Source organism: Capra hircus, chromosome 5, assembly GCF_001704415.2.
Source record: "Capra hircus breed San Clemente chromosome 5, ASM170441v1, whole genome shotgun sequence".
In the NCBI taxonomy this organism is placed as follows: domain Eukaryota; kingdom Metazoa; phylum Chordata; class Mammalia; order Artiodactyla; family Bovidae; genus Capra; species Capra hircus.
Window position 1 is genome coordinate 97643825 of NC_030812.1, and position 17043 is coordinate 97660867.

A 17043-nucleotide genomic window follows, 5' to 3' on the forward strand; every position below is an offset into this window, starting at 1 on the left:
ACTCATTGGAAAAGACTCTGATGCTGGGAGGGATTGGGGGCAGGAGGAGAAGGGGACGACCGAGGATGAGATGGCTGGATGGCATCACGGACTCGATGGACGTGAGTCTGAGTGAACTCCGGGAGATGGTGATGGACAGGGTGGCCTGGCGTGCTGAGATTTGTGGGGTCGCAACGAGTCGGACATGACTGAGCGACTGAACTGAACTAAACTGAATATTGGAATCAAATAATTTTTCTATATTAGCATTTATACAGTGGTTAATATGGGTTTCCATATTGACACTTATACAATTGCTAATACTTCACAGAACCTGCTGAGCCTGTTTTTCCGGTTATTCCACTTCCATGAACTTTTGTGTTCTAATGACACCGAATTTCTTGGCTTTCCCAAGTCATACATTTTAACACCACTGTGCCTTTGCTCAGGCTGATTGCTTTTCCATCCCTCCGAACATATACTGAATTTATCCAACAAGGTCCAATTCAAATAGCATCTTGTCACAAATCTTCCCTGATATTTCCCCTTTCTTCTACTTCCCCTCTTCCCCAATAAAGTAACTTGAGTCCTCTGCAATATTATCAGCATTAAACAAACAACACTTTCTTATAGCATTTGCTTTCATGGATTAATATGTATCGACATGTTCCTTTTCTAGACCACAAGCACAAAGGACTATTTTTTATTACCAGTGCCCAACCATTTCTGGCACATAGAAAGTGCCCATTATAACTCATGTTGTTTCATAAATTTTAAATCTTATTTCACATACATTATCTCATCTGGTCCTTTCAACAGTTTTTTGAGCTTGACAAAGTTGATTGTAGTCTATTCATTTGGTTGACCAATAAAAAGGATTAAAGATAGGGTCTTAAACGAAGTTAGGTAGAGATAAGTAATGGGCATAAATCCCAGTCTTCTGACTGCCACTCTCTTTATCAAATCCCACTGAAGGTTAAAGGGTATCCAACAAGCAGGACTATTCTGTGTGTCGATAAAAGAAAGGTAATCAATATAACCGAAGAGGAAAAAAAGACAAACAAATAGGCTTTGTGTAAAGCTCAGCTTGTCTTTCCCCATCCTTCAAAACCCACTCCAGATGAGCGCTATTTCATTTCCCCAGTTATAACTCTGGAGAGTAAGAAATGTTGGCTAAACCACTTGACCCGTGATCAAATTGCCGAAACTCCAGTAACTGAACGTTTTATTATTTTTTTCGTATCGTGACTGTCAAGAGATTTTGCTTCAATGTGCTCTTCAAATTTTCAGACAGCCTGTCTTGATGGATTCTTTCTACTTTGTCTTGTCTGGCTTCTAGATGCCAGAAAACGAGCCATCATTGTCCAAAGGGGAGAGGCCTGTATTAGAAGTCTAGCAAGAAAAAAAAAAAAAAAAGAAGTCTAGCAAGAGAAATGGCTGTACTGCAGGTCTGCATTCTGATTCTGGGCTTTTACCTTGACTCATCCCACTAACCTGGGGAATAAGGCCACACCCACCTCACGGGATGCCGTGAGACCCCAAAAGTCAGAGCGACTTTTAATTTAGAACTTAGAGCAACTCCAAACTTTAGTTCGGAGGCCATGACAAATGCTTTCATATTTTATCACTTGTGTTTTCCCAATATAATATGATCTAACTAATTTGGAAAACAATATGACCTTAGTAAAGCAGAGTTCATGTCTTTGCAACCCTGCCCCACCGCACCCTAGCTCCCACCCGCTTTTCTCTCGGGCCGAGGGAGGCTGAAGGGGCGCGCCCGCTCTGACGTGTAATCCTTGGGCGACTGACGTCACTGCCAGGCGCCGGGAGTCACGTCGGCCGGTCCTTCGGCGGGCTTTTCGGGGACAAAGATGGCTATGGCCAGCGATTTCTACCTGCGCTACTACGTAGGGCACAAGGGCAAATTTGGACACGAGTTTCTGGAGTTTGAGTTTCGGCCGGACGGTGAGCGGAAGAGAGGCGACTGCCGCAACTGGGAGTGATGATGAGCAGGGGAGAAGCGAGGCGGAGAGGCCGCGAAGGAGGCAGGGTGGGTGGGTGAGCTTGCTCGGGCTCGCGAGTGTACAGTTGGGTCCAGGAGCTTAAATATGTAGGAAGCTTGCATTGGTTTGAGGGAATAAAAGAGAATTAATCGGTGTCAATTATTTCAGAAAAGCCTATGCTACCTTTGATCCTAAACTTCAAGCTATAGTAATCAGAATTCTAGAATCAGTTCACCGGAAGGGACCTTAACGGCCTTCTAGTTAATTAACCTAATACTTGGACATTTTTTGACATCCCCACCATGCGGTGGACCCATGGACACTTAAAATCTTCCTTTAAATAGTAAATTTCAGACGGCCCATTCATCCTGAATTAATTTACTCGTTCAGGCACTGTATGGAAGGCAGAAAAGCAAAATGCTCTGAAGGTGGGAAGCCCAACGTGTAGAAAAACGAGTGTAACGATGTCTTTCGGGTGCTTAAATACAGTTGTTCGCTATTGGATGCATTAAGACTATAAAAAGGGGGCGTGGTTAGTTCTGCATGAAAGAGTCGGAAATCTTTTTTGAGAAGGCGACCATTGAGATGAGTATTGGAATGAGAGTACGTATTTTCTTGGTCTCTGGGAGAAAAGGCGTCAGACGCCTGAGCGCCCTAAGAGCGGGGAAGGGGGCCCGGGGTGAGGTGAAACTGCCAGTTGCCCAAGAAATATGCGGCAAATTCTACATTTTGACAACTAATTCTCTTTAGATAGTTGTACTGTATATTGAACTGTTACTGTAACAACAGTGGTCCAACTGCATAGACTGTTTTTTTGAATGCATATTATGTGCTGGGCAACACGTAAAAACAAAAATTGAGGGTACAGCAGTGCATAAGACGTTTTCATTCCCCTCAAGGAGTTATATCTTGGTGGATGACAGAAACATAAAACTAAGTGTAAAGCGGTATGCATATTAGGCGCTGTGTTCATGCTTTGGACAAAGTTCTGGGAGGGCATGAAAGAAAAATTAGGGGAGGTTCGCATACTAGGAAAAGGGAAGAATATCAGATACATCAGGTAGAAGCCAGGGTAACTACATTCTGCAATTATTTAGGAACCTTAATCCCTAATCTTCCTGGTTCCCCTCAGGTTGTTTCTAAATTTAGCTCAGGAGCCAAATTTACTTGAATTCTTTTTATCTTTTCTTTCTTTGGACTTCCCTGGTGGCTCAGATGGTAAAGCATCTGCCTACAATGTGGGAGACCTGGGTTCAATCTCTGGGTTTATACTGTCTTCAGGGTCTTGGCTTGTGAACAGCTTTTAGCTGGTCAATTTTAGCCAGTCACATGGATTAAACAGTCTTTTCTTAATCTTCAGTTCAGTTCAGTCACTCCAACTCTGGGCGACCCCATGGACTGCAGCAGATCAGGCTTCCCTGTCCATCACCAACTCCTGGAAGCTAAGTTCAAACTCATGTCCATCGAGACAGTGATGCCATCCAACCATCTCATCCTCTGTTGCTCCCTTCTCCTGCCTTCAGTCTTTCCCAGCATCAGAGTCTCTTCCAATGAATATTCAGGACTGATTTCCTTAAGGATGGACTGGTTGAATCTCCTTGCAGTCCAAGGGACTCTCAAGAGTCTTCTCCCAACACCATAATTCAAAAGCATAAATTCTTCCACACTCAACTTACTTTATAGTGCAACTCTCACATCCATACATGACTCCTGGAAAAACCATAGCTTTGACTAGAGGAATCTTTGTCAGCAAAGTAATGTCTCTGCTTTTTAATGTGCTCTCTAGGTTGGTCAGGACTTTTCTTCCAAGGAGTAAGTGTCTTTTAATTTCATGGCTGCAATCACCATCTGCAGTGATTTTGGAGCCCAGAAAAATAAGTCAGCCACTGTTTCCACTGTTTCCCCATCTATTTGCCATGAAGTGATGGGACCAGGTGCCATGATCTTAGTTTTTGAATGTTGAATTTTAAGCCAACTTTTTCACTCCTCTTTCATCAAAAGTCTCTTTAGTTCTTTGCTTTTCTGCCCTAAGGGTGCCATCACCTGAATATCTAAGGTTATTGATATTTCTTCTGGCAATCTTGATTCCAGTTTGTGCTTTATCCAGGCTGGCATTTCGAATGATGTACTCTACATAGAAGTTAAATAAGCAGGGTGACGATATACAGCCTTGACATACTCCTTTCCCAATTTGGAACCAGTCTGTTGTTCCATGTCTGGTTTTAACTATTGCTTCTTGACCTGCATACAGATTTCTCAGAAGGCAGGTAAGGTGGTCTGGTATTCCCATCTTTTAAGAATTTTCCACAGTTTATTGTGATCCACACCGTCAAAGGCTTTGGCGTAGTCAATAAAACTGAAGTATATGTTTACGTACTGTTGAAGCCTGGCTTAGAGAATTTTGAGCATTACTTTGCTAACATGTGAGATGATTGCACTTGTGCAGTAGTTTGAACATTCTTTGGCATTGCCTTTCCTCGGGATTGGAATGAAAGCTGACCTTTTCCAGTCCTGTGGTCACTGCTGAGTTTTCCCAATTTGCTGGCATATTGAGTGCAGCACTTTCACAGCATCATCTTTTAGGATTTGAAGTAGCTCAGCCGGAATTCCATCACCTCCACTAGCTTTGTTCATAGTGATGCTTCCTAAGGCCCACTTGACTTTGCACTCCAGGATATCTGGCTCTAGGTGAGTAATCACACCATTGTGGTTATCTGGGTCATGAAGAACTTTTTTATATAGTTCTTCTGTGTATTCTTGCCACCTCTTCTTAATATCTTCTGCTTCTGTTAGGTCCATACCATTTCTGTCCTCTATTGTGCCCATCTTTGCATGAAATGTTCCTTTAGTATCTCTAATTTTCTTGAAGAGAATTCTAGTCTTTCCCATTCTATTATTTTCCTCTATTTCTTTGCATTGATCACTGATGAAGGCTTTCTTATCTCTTCTTGCTATGGAAGAACTCTGCATTCAAATGGGTATATCTTTCCTTTTCTCCTCTGCCTTTAGCTTCTCTTCTTTTCACAGCTATTTGTAAGGCCTCCTCAGACAACCATTTTGCCTTTTTTGTATTTCTTTTTCTTGGGGATGGTCTTGATCACTGCCTTCTGTACAGTGTCACAAACCTCTGTCCATAGTTCATCAGGCACTCTGTCTATCAGATCTAATCCCTTGAATTTATTTCTTACTTCCACTGTATAATCATAAGGGATTTGATTTAGGTCATACCTGAATGGTCTAGTAGTTTTCCCTACTCTTTTCAATTTAACTCAGCTCCCAGTCTTGTTTTTGCTGACTATATAGAGCTTCTCTTCTTTGGCTACAAAGAATATAATCAGTCCAGTTTCAGTATTGACCATGTGTAGAGTCTTCTCTTGTGTTGTTGGAAGAGGGTGTTTGCTATGACCAGTGTGTTCTCTTGGCAAAACTCTGTTAGCCTTTGCCCTGCTTTGTTTTGCACTCCAAGGCCAAACTTGCCTGTTACTCCAGGTGTCTCTTGACTTCCTGCTTTTGCATTCTAGACCCCTATGATGAAAGGGATATCTTTTTTGGGTGTTAGTTCTAGAAGGTCTTGTAGGTCTTCATAGAATCATTCAACTTCACGTTCTTCAGCGTTAGTAGTTGGGCCATAGACTTGGATTGCTGTGATATTGAATGATTTGCCTGGAAACAAACAAATCATTTTGTCATTTTTGAGACTGCACCCAAGTACTGCATTTTGGCCTGTTTTCTTGGCTATGGGGCCTACTCCATTTCTTCTGAGCAATTCTTGCCTACAGTAGTACATACAATGGTCATCTGAATTAAATTCACCCATTCCAGTCCATTTTAGTTCACTGATTTCTAAAATGTCAGTGTTCACTCTTGCCATCTCCTGTTGACTACTTTGAATTTACCATGATTTGTGGACCTAACATTCCAGGTTCCTATGCAGTCTTGTTCTTTACAGCATTGAACTTCACTTCCATCACCAGTCACATCCACAACTGGGAGTTGTTTTCTCTTTGGCTCTGTCTCTTCATTCTTTCTGGAGTTATTTCTCCACTCTTCTCCAGTAGCATATTGGGCACCTACCGACATGGGGAGTTCATCTTTCGTGTGTCATATCTTTTTGCCTTTTCATACTGTTCATGGGGTTCTTGAGACAAGAATACTGAAGTGGTTTACCATTCCCTTCTCCAGTGGACCACGTTTTGTCAGAACTCTCCACCATGACCTATATGTTTTGGTGGGCCTACACAGCATGGTTCATAGTTCCGCTGAGTTAGACAAGGCTGTGGTCCATGTGAGCAGTTTGATTAGTTTACTGTGATTATGGTTTTCATTCTATCTGCCTTCTGATGGTTAAGGATAAGAGGCTTCTTAATCTTCGATTGACTATTTTCAGGGAAGTTTCATTTCAGAACAGCAGTTCTCATCTGCCACCACTGTTTCATAACCTTTCTGTCAGTAATAATGAGACCCAAAGACAGCAGTTCCTTAGAGATTCACCTTATTAAGATAACCTCTCATTTTAGAGGATCTGGATCATGTTACAGCTGTACCTAGGCAACTGACCAGCCATGAGGAGAAGCGTACATTCAATGTAAATCAGAAAACAAACTAGCCAGTTTTTATTTGGAAGCAGCATGTAGTTTGTATTGCTTCTTAATTACAGTTCTAAAATAGTAGCATTACCATAATACATTGAAGTGAAGGAAAATAAATGAGAACATTTTGGAGTCGTTAGAAAGGCGTGTATATTGGTACAAAGTAGATTTAAGTCTGAATCTTGTGTGACTCTGGGCAAGTTACTTAACTCTCTGTTTTTCTTAACTGTGTATAGGTGAGAGAATGAAACCTACTTTTTAGGGTTGTTTTACAGATTAGATTAAATGCTCTGGGTAATTCAGCACCAATAAGACATAAATAAGACAATCACAATAAAGTAAGGTAAACTTTAGAAGAAACGTTAGTTCTTTTTTGAGATTCCCTGTTTAAATCATGATGTTGCTTAAGAAAATGGGTTTTGAAAATGACTCTCTTATTATATGAAATTATATTGAAGGCATGGAGTATGAACAGTTGATTGGCTTCAACTTCAGCCAGCATAACAGCAAATGCATATCCAGCATTGATCTTATGCCAGGAGGGAGCAAATATTAATAAAAGTAGTAGTATAATATAGATTTTACCTTCAAAATTGCTTATGATGTCATTTCTTTATTTATTATTATCTTTAGCAGTTTTTGCTGTTATAGGTTGACTTTTTTTGTACTTCCTACAGGAAAACTTAGATATGCCAACAACAGCAATTATAAAAATGATGTCATGATCAGAAAGGAGGTACGTTCTTTTCAGATGTCTAATTTTTTGTGTTAAGCCTGTTTTCCTCATGTCTGTGTTTTTACTTACCTAAAGTACACGTAAGACTTCCTGGTGGCTCAGACGGTAAAGCGTCTGTCTACAATGCGGGAGACCCGGGTTCGATCCCTGGGTTGGGAAGATCCTTTGAAGAAGGAAATGGCAATCCACTCCAGTACTATTGCCTGGAAAATCCCATGGACAGAGGAGCCTGGTAGGCTACACTCCATGGGGTCGCAAAGAGTCGGGCACGACTGAGCGACTTCACATTCACATTCACATTCAAGGCTATAGAGAAGAGGCTGATTTATAGATTGAAAAAGGATTCTTTGTAGCATCTATAACAGCAAAAGAATCAATCTGAATATATTAAGTTGTAGTCCCACATTTGAGCATATAAGTTAATTCATTTTATAATTAATTAACTTGGTCTTTTTACTCTGCTCATTATTTAAAATTAATTGACAATAATGTTTTAAACACAGGATGCATTTTAAATGAAAGCCTCAAAAGTTAGGTGTAAGAAAGAATTCCCCGCACTGTGATGTGTATTTGCATTTGACACCGTTCACCTCATAAATTTTGTGTTAACCACTCAGAGATATTTGATACAAGATTTTAAGGAGGGAATAATGATACAAAGGGGGAAAAATATGTTTTAAAGGAAAGGGCAAGAGAGTGAAGAAAAAGCAATAAGAAGGATGAATGATTCTCTCCTTTTAGAATCAGAATTAAATTTTTCTTTAATATTCTATTTGAATACTCAGGGTTTGTAACTCCGTTTTATTATTTCTGTCTAAGTTGTGTCAAGACATAGACCCTGACATTTTTATTACTTGCTTTCAGGCTTATGTACACAAGAGTGTCATGGAAGAACTGAAGAGAATTATTGATGACAGTGAAATTACAAAAGAAGATGATGCTTTGTGGCCTCCCCCTGACAGGGTTGGCCGGCAGGTTTGTATTTAATAATTCTTTAAATGCATAAATTGTAAACATTATTAATAGAACTGCTGTGGTTCTCCTTATTTATCTAGAATAGATCCTCATTGAATCTTGGATTTTTTTCATCTAGTAGGCACCTGGTAAATGGTTTATAATTGTATTTCACTTTGCATCAATTTGTGAGCTACCTCCTAGTAATAAAGGAGTCAGTTTAGACATCTTTCTGAACAGTCTTCTCTGCAGCCACCGCAGCTAACCTTAGGGTGTTTTCACAGTGTTAGAATTGATTTCCATTATAGGTTAAGTACTTTTATAAGGACTAATGAGTTCTTGCCTGATGAACTGTAATCCACCAGGCTCCTCTGTCCATGGGATTTTCCAGGCAAGAATACTGGAGTGGGTTGCCATTTCCCTCCAGGGAATCTTCCTGACCCAGGGGTCAAAGCCAAAGCTGTGTCTCTTGCATCTCCTGCACTGGCAGGCAGATTCTTTACCACTGGCACCACTTGGGAAGCCCAATGATAATAAATAATAAAAATAGGTAGGAAAAAATGCAAATGTTTGATGAATTTGAGAATTAGGATTCTCACTATGTAAAATTCGCTTTCTCCAGATATATAACTTTGAAAATTCTTATTTGCTTCTTTACACTCCAGAGAGAGATTTGATTGGTTTCTTTGTTCAAACTGACCATTGCCTTTGCCTGTCATATTCCCTTCAGAAAAATTGATATTTCTCAAAGAGCTGCTGAAGAGCTCTGAAGGCCTGATTTCACTCTGTAGAAAGACAGTTTGATTTCTGAATTGGGTCTTTTCAACTGCTGGAAGAATGAGATATGACTGCAGGAGGAAGAAACACTTAATTTCGCTTTTGTGTGTTCCTGAGGATTATACTCTATAACAACTTCTTTGACTAGAAGAAAATGTGGAGAATAGATGCTGATGCTCTGTAGCAGTAACTTAACGCTTCTATTTAAAGAAACATTATTTAGGAAAGCAAAGGTAATAGTTAACAGTATTTATTGTATTCACTGTGAACACTTTTAAGAAGTAAATTTAAATCTCCATTTGTTTTAGACACACACACATATATATATAGGCATTAAAAATCAGAAACAATAGCAGCAAACCTTTTATTTATCTCTTAGACTCAAGGAGAGAGCAGTGTTTTCATCTACCCACTTGATCATGTGTTCATGTGTTTTGGATAATGGGGAGGATTACTTCTGCCCTTGAAGTTGTCTCTTGGATCTGTAGGTCAAAGATTTTGATTGCTTGAGAGTCTTAGTTAATTATCCATTCTGTGTATGTGCCATAAAGGGGCATAATTAGATCTTCTCTGATCAAATACGGATCTGGGAGTGTCTTTAATGGCATCTGTTAATTTAAACTGAAAACTTAATACAGACATAGCCTCTTAATTTTTTCTTTTAGATTTGCAGATAAAATGTGGAGAAAAATTTATACTTAATTTTGTACACAAGTCTTTAAGTTTTACAATCCAAGAGTTAAATATTAGTACCATCACATATTAGTGGTTGTAAATACAAACAGTTTTTTTTTTTTTTCGTCTTGCTTTCGAGTCTTGGGCTTTACATTTGTAAAATCAGGCAATAAAGCTGACCTGAGAAAGACAGGCTTTATTAGCCCAGTTTTGGGGATTACAAAGAACATGTTTTTAAAGTCCCTATCAGTAGGCCTGATACACAGTAGGTGCTAAATAGTGCTATTATTAGCATTATGCAGTTTATTTGTAGAGCCTGGTAGAAAGGATAAATGTATTTTTATTTATTATATTAAAATAGGCTTAAACGCATATGCTTAGTTTTTATTGACATCATAAGAAACATTTCTGTGTGACTCTGAAGTCTATCATTCATTTGATAGCATCTTCTTTATCAGATCTCTGGAAAGCAGTTCTTGATTCATCCTAATACTGGGGAACTCTGAGGAGTTGAGATTTTTACTTTACAGACATAGGTTATAGTTAACAATTTGTTTCTTTTTTATTTCTACCCCCTCCTCTATTATGGCTAGAAAACTTGCAGCTAAAATCAGGACCTCTTGGTTGTAAGAGGTGAATTTTTACACTAACTACATTTCTCTGTTTTATTTTTTCCAGGAGCTTGAAATTGTAATTGGAGATGAACACATTTCTTTTACCACATCAAAAATAGGTTCTCTTATTGATGTCAATCAGTCAAAGTGAGTATTAAAAGCATTAATAAAAGTTAAAGCATTTTGACTAAATTGACATGATTTATTAGAGAGGCTTATTTTAGAACCATAGCCAATTTGATGAGATTAATTGTATCCTGTAGCAATTTATTATGTATATGTAATCCTCATTTTTATATTAGTGAAGACTTGTTACCAAAGAAGTTAACAGTGTATTTTACTGATTGCCAATATTAGTCTGGATGCAGCCCCACAGAGTTTAAAAGAAATCCTTCTTGAATTTCTCAGCCTTATTAGTTCCATATTGCCTCCTTGGGTTTAATACTTGAAAGAAACGGAGAAAAGCCCGATATAGCTTAAGTGTGGCTGTAGCCACATGTGCCTTCCCAAGCTCTGTGTGTGACAGATACCTCTTACTATTATCCGAAAAAGCTCTCTGCCCCCTACTACTGCTTCCCACTCTTAGCCCTCAAAATGTTCTCCTAGTGTTATTTTCTTATCAGCGTAACTTATAATAACTTAACTTGTTTGCTTAACTGGTTTCAGTGTAAAAGAGAGAGAGGAATTTCAGAGAAAAGTTCAGAGAAAAGATAAAGATAGAAATTGTCCAGTACATCAGTTGTATTAATAGTTATCAGAAAATCCTTTCTCCTCAGTTCCTTTAATTTTTTTTGGTTTTTGGTCTCTGTTTTAAGAATTAACTTATATTATTATGTTGTTTCATTCTTGGAATAAAAAACTAACTTTTATCTTTTAAATTTTAGGGATCCTGAAGGCCTTCGAGTATTTTACTATTTGGTACAGGACCTGAAGTGTTTAGTGTTTAGTCTTATTGGATTACATTTCAAGATTAAACCAATCTAAACTATATGTGTTTTGAAACTGGGTTTATATTTAATTAAGGGGTGGGTGAGGGAGGATTTGTTCATTTATAATATTGAGGGTTTTATGAATGTGAAGCAAACTTTTTTGTATGCAAATTGAAAACAAGACAATATCTAAGCAGGCTTAACTGTTATCTTCACTTGAGTCCAAGTGGGTTAAGCAGTCACCGCACACATTAAACTCTGTAAATAAAAGCCACCTTTTGTTGAAATTTTGCTCCAATAAAACATCACAGCCTGGATGGAGAGTGCTTTTGGTCCTTCAGAAGGCCAGATCTCTGATTCATTTTAAAGATGAAAATTGTTCTAGAAGGTGTATCCTATGACAGAAGGTCTTTTATGTAGAAACATGTAGCCAGATTCCCATCTGCTTAAAAGCAGTTGTAGATCTCCCGTTGTTTCTGCCACACCTGACCAAATTTAAGTTTTTGGTGCTCATAAAAGTTGTTTATAGAAGCTTTTGGATTTTTTGTGTTTGTCACAAACTCCTTAGGGGTTATTCACATTTCAGTGTTTTTGTGTAAGCAGTGATTTCCTCAAGGTTACAAAGGTAAAGTCAGTATCCAAAGTTAGACACATCTTTTATTATGTGCCTATTCCCATATTTTGCAATCCACATATTTTGTATATCTGTGGGAAATAAATGAGTTCTCAGCTCTACAAATTGTTTAAGATTTGGACTTCCGTGTGTGTGTGCATTTGTGTGTGTCTGTATTTACATCCTAACTCCTAATGAACACAAGTCCCAGTCATATTTCCCAGTTCCCTTCAACCTCTTTCTGATAGACTTGATTACTTTGCCTGTTAGTAACTCATACCCTGGTATTCTGTTACTTTTCCATCTGTACCTTCACTCTGAAAGTATGCAGTCCTGGCAGTCATCATCCACTTTGCACAAAGATCAGTCAGGTCCCCTCTAGGGACCTTTGGGTGGAAGAACTGGGGTCTGACAGCTAGCCAGGGCTCTGGAGCAGCTAGAATAGAGCAACTCTGGTAAACTTCTGTGCAATAATAGAGATGCTCTCGATATGAGCAGTCCAGTAGGGTAGCCACTGGATACTGCACGTGGCTACTGAGTAGTTGAGATGTGGCTAACATGACTGAATTTAGAGTCATGTTAATTAATGTTTTCCAGTGTTTTATTATGAAAAATTTCAAACATAGAAAACTTAAAAGACCCATATATGCCAATTTAGGTTCTATAACATTTTCCCTTTACTGCAATAAGTCTAAGTCATGTCCCCTTGTTGGATTTTTCATTTACAGATGAAATAACAGGCATAATTGGTGCTATTTAATTTTTAATAGATTGAGATAGGCAAATAAGGCTGGTGGCTACCCTTTGGATAGTATAGCTCTGGAGCACGGCTTGGTAGCTTGTTTACTGTGGAGTGCATTAAAATGCATATCCTCTTCTGGTTTGCCATGGAAAGTCACCTGGTCTCCAAACCACCACTGTGAAAGACTGTGCTGTCATCCCCTTCAGGTTGCTTAGATGAAAACAAGCATTTCTATTCAAGGTGTAGACCCCGATGAATGTGCAGTATAAAACCATGTTACACTGTGTGTCGACCTCAAGGAGGAAAGGAGAAAACTGTGGGCCCAGAATTTTTGGTTGCTCCTCAAAACATTCTGTGGGTCCTGTTGAATAAGGTAATCCACTCAGGACTGAGCAAGACTGGGGAGAATTAGTCCTTGGATGAGAAAGTCTTTAACATGTTAACTCTGTCATCATTCATAACTTCCCCCAGGCTTCCCTGGTTTCTCAGTGGTAAAGAATCTGCCTGTCAATACAAGAGGTGTGGGTTTGACTCCTGGAGAAAGAAATGTCAACCCACTCCAGTATTCTTGCCTGGAAATTCCCATGGACAGAAGAGCCTGGCAGACTACTAGCCATAGGATTGCAAAGAATCGACACAACTGAGGCGACTTGCCACACATGCAGCATTATATGACAATGAGATTAAAAGTCCAAAAAAGAAATTAATAAAAATAAACGAATGACTTGAGGGTGAGCCTATAGTCCAAACCGTGTAATAGAGTAGCAAGAACACTGAAGAATTAAAGTTCTTTATTATGACACTGCTTCATGGAACTATTTTCCCTTTCAATTTGTGAATAGACTTTATCCCTTAGTGGCACAGAATCTGAATAGTTATCCAAAATCCGTTTTTTTTTTTTGGCCATGATTTTTTCATGCTTACTCAATTTCGTGAGGTGTTCCTCTCATTTTGTTAGCAGTTGGAGGAAGGAAAATATCTGTTCAGCTCATGGCTGGAGCCTAGCTGGGACAATAGAAGATTTTAACTCAGAATAGCTTTTACTGTAAGGATAAGATGGACTAATAAAGTAGCTAGTTAGGGAAACAGGAAACTTCAAGATGTTTTGAGTTTTTACTGTAAGAGCCAGGAAATGTCATATGGCTCAGTGGCATAAAGTTTAGGCATTAGGACAAATAACCATGGAAGGGGGAACATGGCCAGGTGAAGTTACTCCTCGCATCAGAGTGATGCAGAACATTTTTCCCTGGGAGCTGGTGGTTATTCCTGAAACCTTCACTTCAGGCTGGGACAGGAAGAAGAGCCTGCTGCTGTGAAAAGATAAGCCATTGAGGTTGGAAGGTGTGACAAGCAGCTGTGTGCTAAGCCTCTAGCTGACGAAATTAATATCGTCAGGAACGGATGGGTAAAATGTGTGGTTTCCTAAATAACACCTTTAAGCAGACAGGAAGTAAATAAATAAACGCTTTATGTATTCATGCTCTGTATGTGTTATGTGTGTTTTGCACAAAAATGAAATCGGAAGACAGTATACAAGAACATTCAAAATGTTCTTTAATTTTTTTTTTTTTATTGTTCTTTTTTCTTAAGGAGTGGGTGTAATGAAGTTTAGTGCATCCATCTTGGGCTTCTTTGATCGAAGGACAATGCTAAGAGTTTCAGTGAGTCCCACCTGAAGTTACTGCTGTTATTTTGTGATGCTGGTTCTCTTCTTCTTTAGGAAGAAGTTTGCCGTTCTCAGAAATCAGAGCTTAGTAATAAAAATAAACTGGGGCTTAGAGGGAACAGCTACACAATTTGTCTTTCTAGTTATTGACCTCATTCTGTCTCTCTACAAAACTATGAAAAATCTAGGTTTTGTAGTCAGTTCCATTTTTCTTTAACCACCTTGTTCATCATTGGCACATGTAGGCATCATATACTGCGTGCTACAGTTACAATAACAAATGGAACCAATGTGGTACTCAAGGTATGGAGTTTATATAGAGGAAATGTAAGTATGGGTATGTAAGTAAAAAGTTCTACCCTCGTCTAGTCTCCATGAGAACTGTCCCCCCTCTTACCAGCTCTAAGCATGTAAAACAAAACAAAACAAAAAAGCTCAACATCACCAATATCTCCATGCGGTGGTAAGATAGAACATAAGTCACAGTGCTTTTTTTCTGGAGGGCAGTGGAATGCTGCCATGTTTCCCAGCTCCTCCACTGTGTTAATATGTACTTGCCCCCCGATCCACATACTTTCTTCTAAGCATCTGCATTCCAAACTTGACATGTTGAAAAACAGAACCTGGCTCAGTGCGTCAGCATTTCTGGATTGCAGTCCTGGCTCTTTCACTATTTATAGACTCCTTGAACAGAGGAAAAAAAGAACATTCACTTATTTTTGAAGCCTAAGAAATCCTACCTATAGAGCTAATCTAACTGAATTTTTCCAGGTCTATGAAGTAAGTGACATTCATGTTGAACCTGTGAGGAAACAGGTTCAAATTTTTACAGCTAGAAAGGATTTGAATCTTGGACTTCAAATGATAACATTTAATATTTAATGTTCATTAGCATTAGATCTGGTTAGCACTTTATATACCCTACAGTCTTGGGAGGCAAATATCACTACTTTTGATGAGTCTGAGGTTTGAAGAAGTGAAGTGACTTGCCTCGGGTCACCCGTGGAAGAGAGGGGCTGATATTTCAAGCCCGATCTACTCAATTCCAGTGGCAAGAGATTTGTTGAAAATCCAGGCCCTTGTGAATTCAAAGTCCATCTGTGATTTTAAACATGGGTCAAGAATTAGCATGGCAAATAGTTGGGGAAACAGTGGGAACAGTGACGGACTTTATTTTCTTGGGCTCCGAAATCACTGAGGATGGTGACTGCAGCCATTAAATTAAAAGATGCTTACTCCTTGGAAGAAAAATTATGACCAACCTAGACAACGTATTAAAAAGCAGAGACATTACTTTGCCAACAAAGGTCCATCTAGTCAAAGCTATGGTTTTTCCAGTAGTCATGTATGGATGTGAGAGTTGGACTATAAAGAAAGCTGAGTCAAAGAATTGATGCTTTTGAACTGTGATGTTGGAGAAGGCTCTTGAGAGTCCCTTGGACTGCAAGGAGATCCAACTAGTCCATCCTAAAGGAAATCAGTCCTGAATATTCATTGGAAGGACTGATGTTGAAGCTGAAACTCCAATACTTTGGCCATCTGATGCAAAGAACTGACTCATTTGAAAAGACCCTGATGCTGGGAAATATTGAAGATGGGAGGAGAAGGGGATGACAGAGGATTAGATGGTTGGATGGCATCACCAACTCAATGGACATGAGTTTGAGTTAACTCCAGGAGTTGGTGATGGACAGGGGGCCTGGCGTGCCACAGTCCATGGGGTCGCAAAGCTACTGAATTGAACTAAACTGCCACGTTTTGGGAAAAGGCAATGGCACCCCACTCTAGTACTCTTGCCTGGAAAATCCCATGGTCGGAGGAGCCTGGTGGGCTGCAGTCCATGGGGTTGCCAAGAGTTGGACACGACTGAGCGACTTCACTTTCACTTTTCACTTTCATGCATTGGAGAAGGAAATGGCAACCCACTCCAGTGTTCTTGCCTGGAGAATCCCAGGGACGGGGGAGCCTGGTGGGCTGCCATCTCTGGGGTCACACAGAGTCGGACACGACTGAAGTGACTTAGCAGCAGCAGCAGCAGCAGCAGCAGCAGCCACATTTTGACAACATTACTATTTCGCCCAGCCTGCTGCCTATGTCCTCTCATCAGACTTCATTCGTTCATTCATTTCTGGCATTGAGATCGAGGGCTCGGAATCTTTCTGTTTTGAGATTGACAGCCAATGCGGGGTGAGGGTAAAGAGAGAAGAAAATGCCTAGCAGTAAATATTCCTGTAGTGTCCAGACTCTACCCATGAAATTTTGCTTGTGTGATCGGATTAAATTAGTTTCTGGGAGGTAATTCTGTTGACCACTTGCCCACGATGATAAATGGCAGACTCAGTGGTGATTCCAAGATTAAGGGAGGACCAGACAACAGGCAGCATAACCTAGGGGGTGGTAGCGGTCAGAACATTCAGTTGACTGTGTTTATCAAGTAGTCTGGGGAAGACCTGGGAGGAGAAGAATGAGGATGCCTTCTAAAGAAAGGGTGATGGTTTGGTTGTGGCTAAAATCGAAGGGTAAGCAAGGAATGTGGCTAGAGCTTGGTGAAGTAGGGCTGGGTTTGTCTCTGCATAATCAATTTCACCTTATGTTTTCCATGTCACTCCTCTTTCCCCACATTCCCTATTCACCATTATCAACTGATTTGGAGAGCAATGTAAATTGATTTCATAGAACTGTACACCTGAAGACTGACAGCATCTGCATCAGATGAAAGTGAACTTCACTGAGAGATTTGGGAGTATTCTGGGAAGATCTGACTCA

The 17043-nt window shown here is 39.7% G+C and overlaps 1 protein-coding gene across 2 annotated transcripts; it reads left to right on the plus strand.

Moving 5' to 3' along the window:
• Positions 1780-12003, plus strand: MAGOHB (mago homolog B, exon junction complex core component). 2 transcript variants are annotated; one of them, XM_005680835.2, is made up of 5 exons: positions 1780-1944; positions 7249-7307; positions 8172-8282; positions 10392-10474; positions 11212-12003. In XM_005680835.2, exons 1-5 carry the CDS (start codon positions 1851-1853, stop codon positions 11309-11311), a joined length of 447 nt encoding a protein of 148 aa, XP_005680892.1. In that variant the 5' UTR covers positions 1780-1850; the 3' UTR covers positions 11312-12003. The 2 variants fall into 2 exon arrangements, with proteins under 2 accessions (XP_005680892.1, XP_013819663.1); XM_013964209.2 differs by having other exon boundaries at positions 1928-2029.

Excerpts from the sequence above, each read along its gene's own strand:
- MAGOHB (XM_005680835.2), top strand. The coding sequence starts at position 1,851 with ATGGCTATGGCCAGCGATTTCTACCTGCGCTACTACGTAGGGCACAAG. Across the intron at positions 7,308-8,171 it reads ATGTCATGATCAGAAAGGAG|GCTTATGTACACAAGAGTGT; the intron begins GTACGTTCTTTT and ends ACTTGCTTTCAG. Across the intron at positions 8,283-10,391 it reads CTGACAGGGTTGGCCGGCAG|GAGCTTGAAATTGTAATTGG; the intron begins GTTTGTATTTAA and ends TATTTTTTCCAG.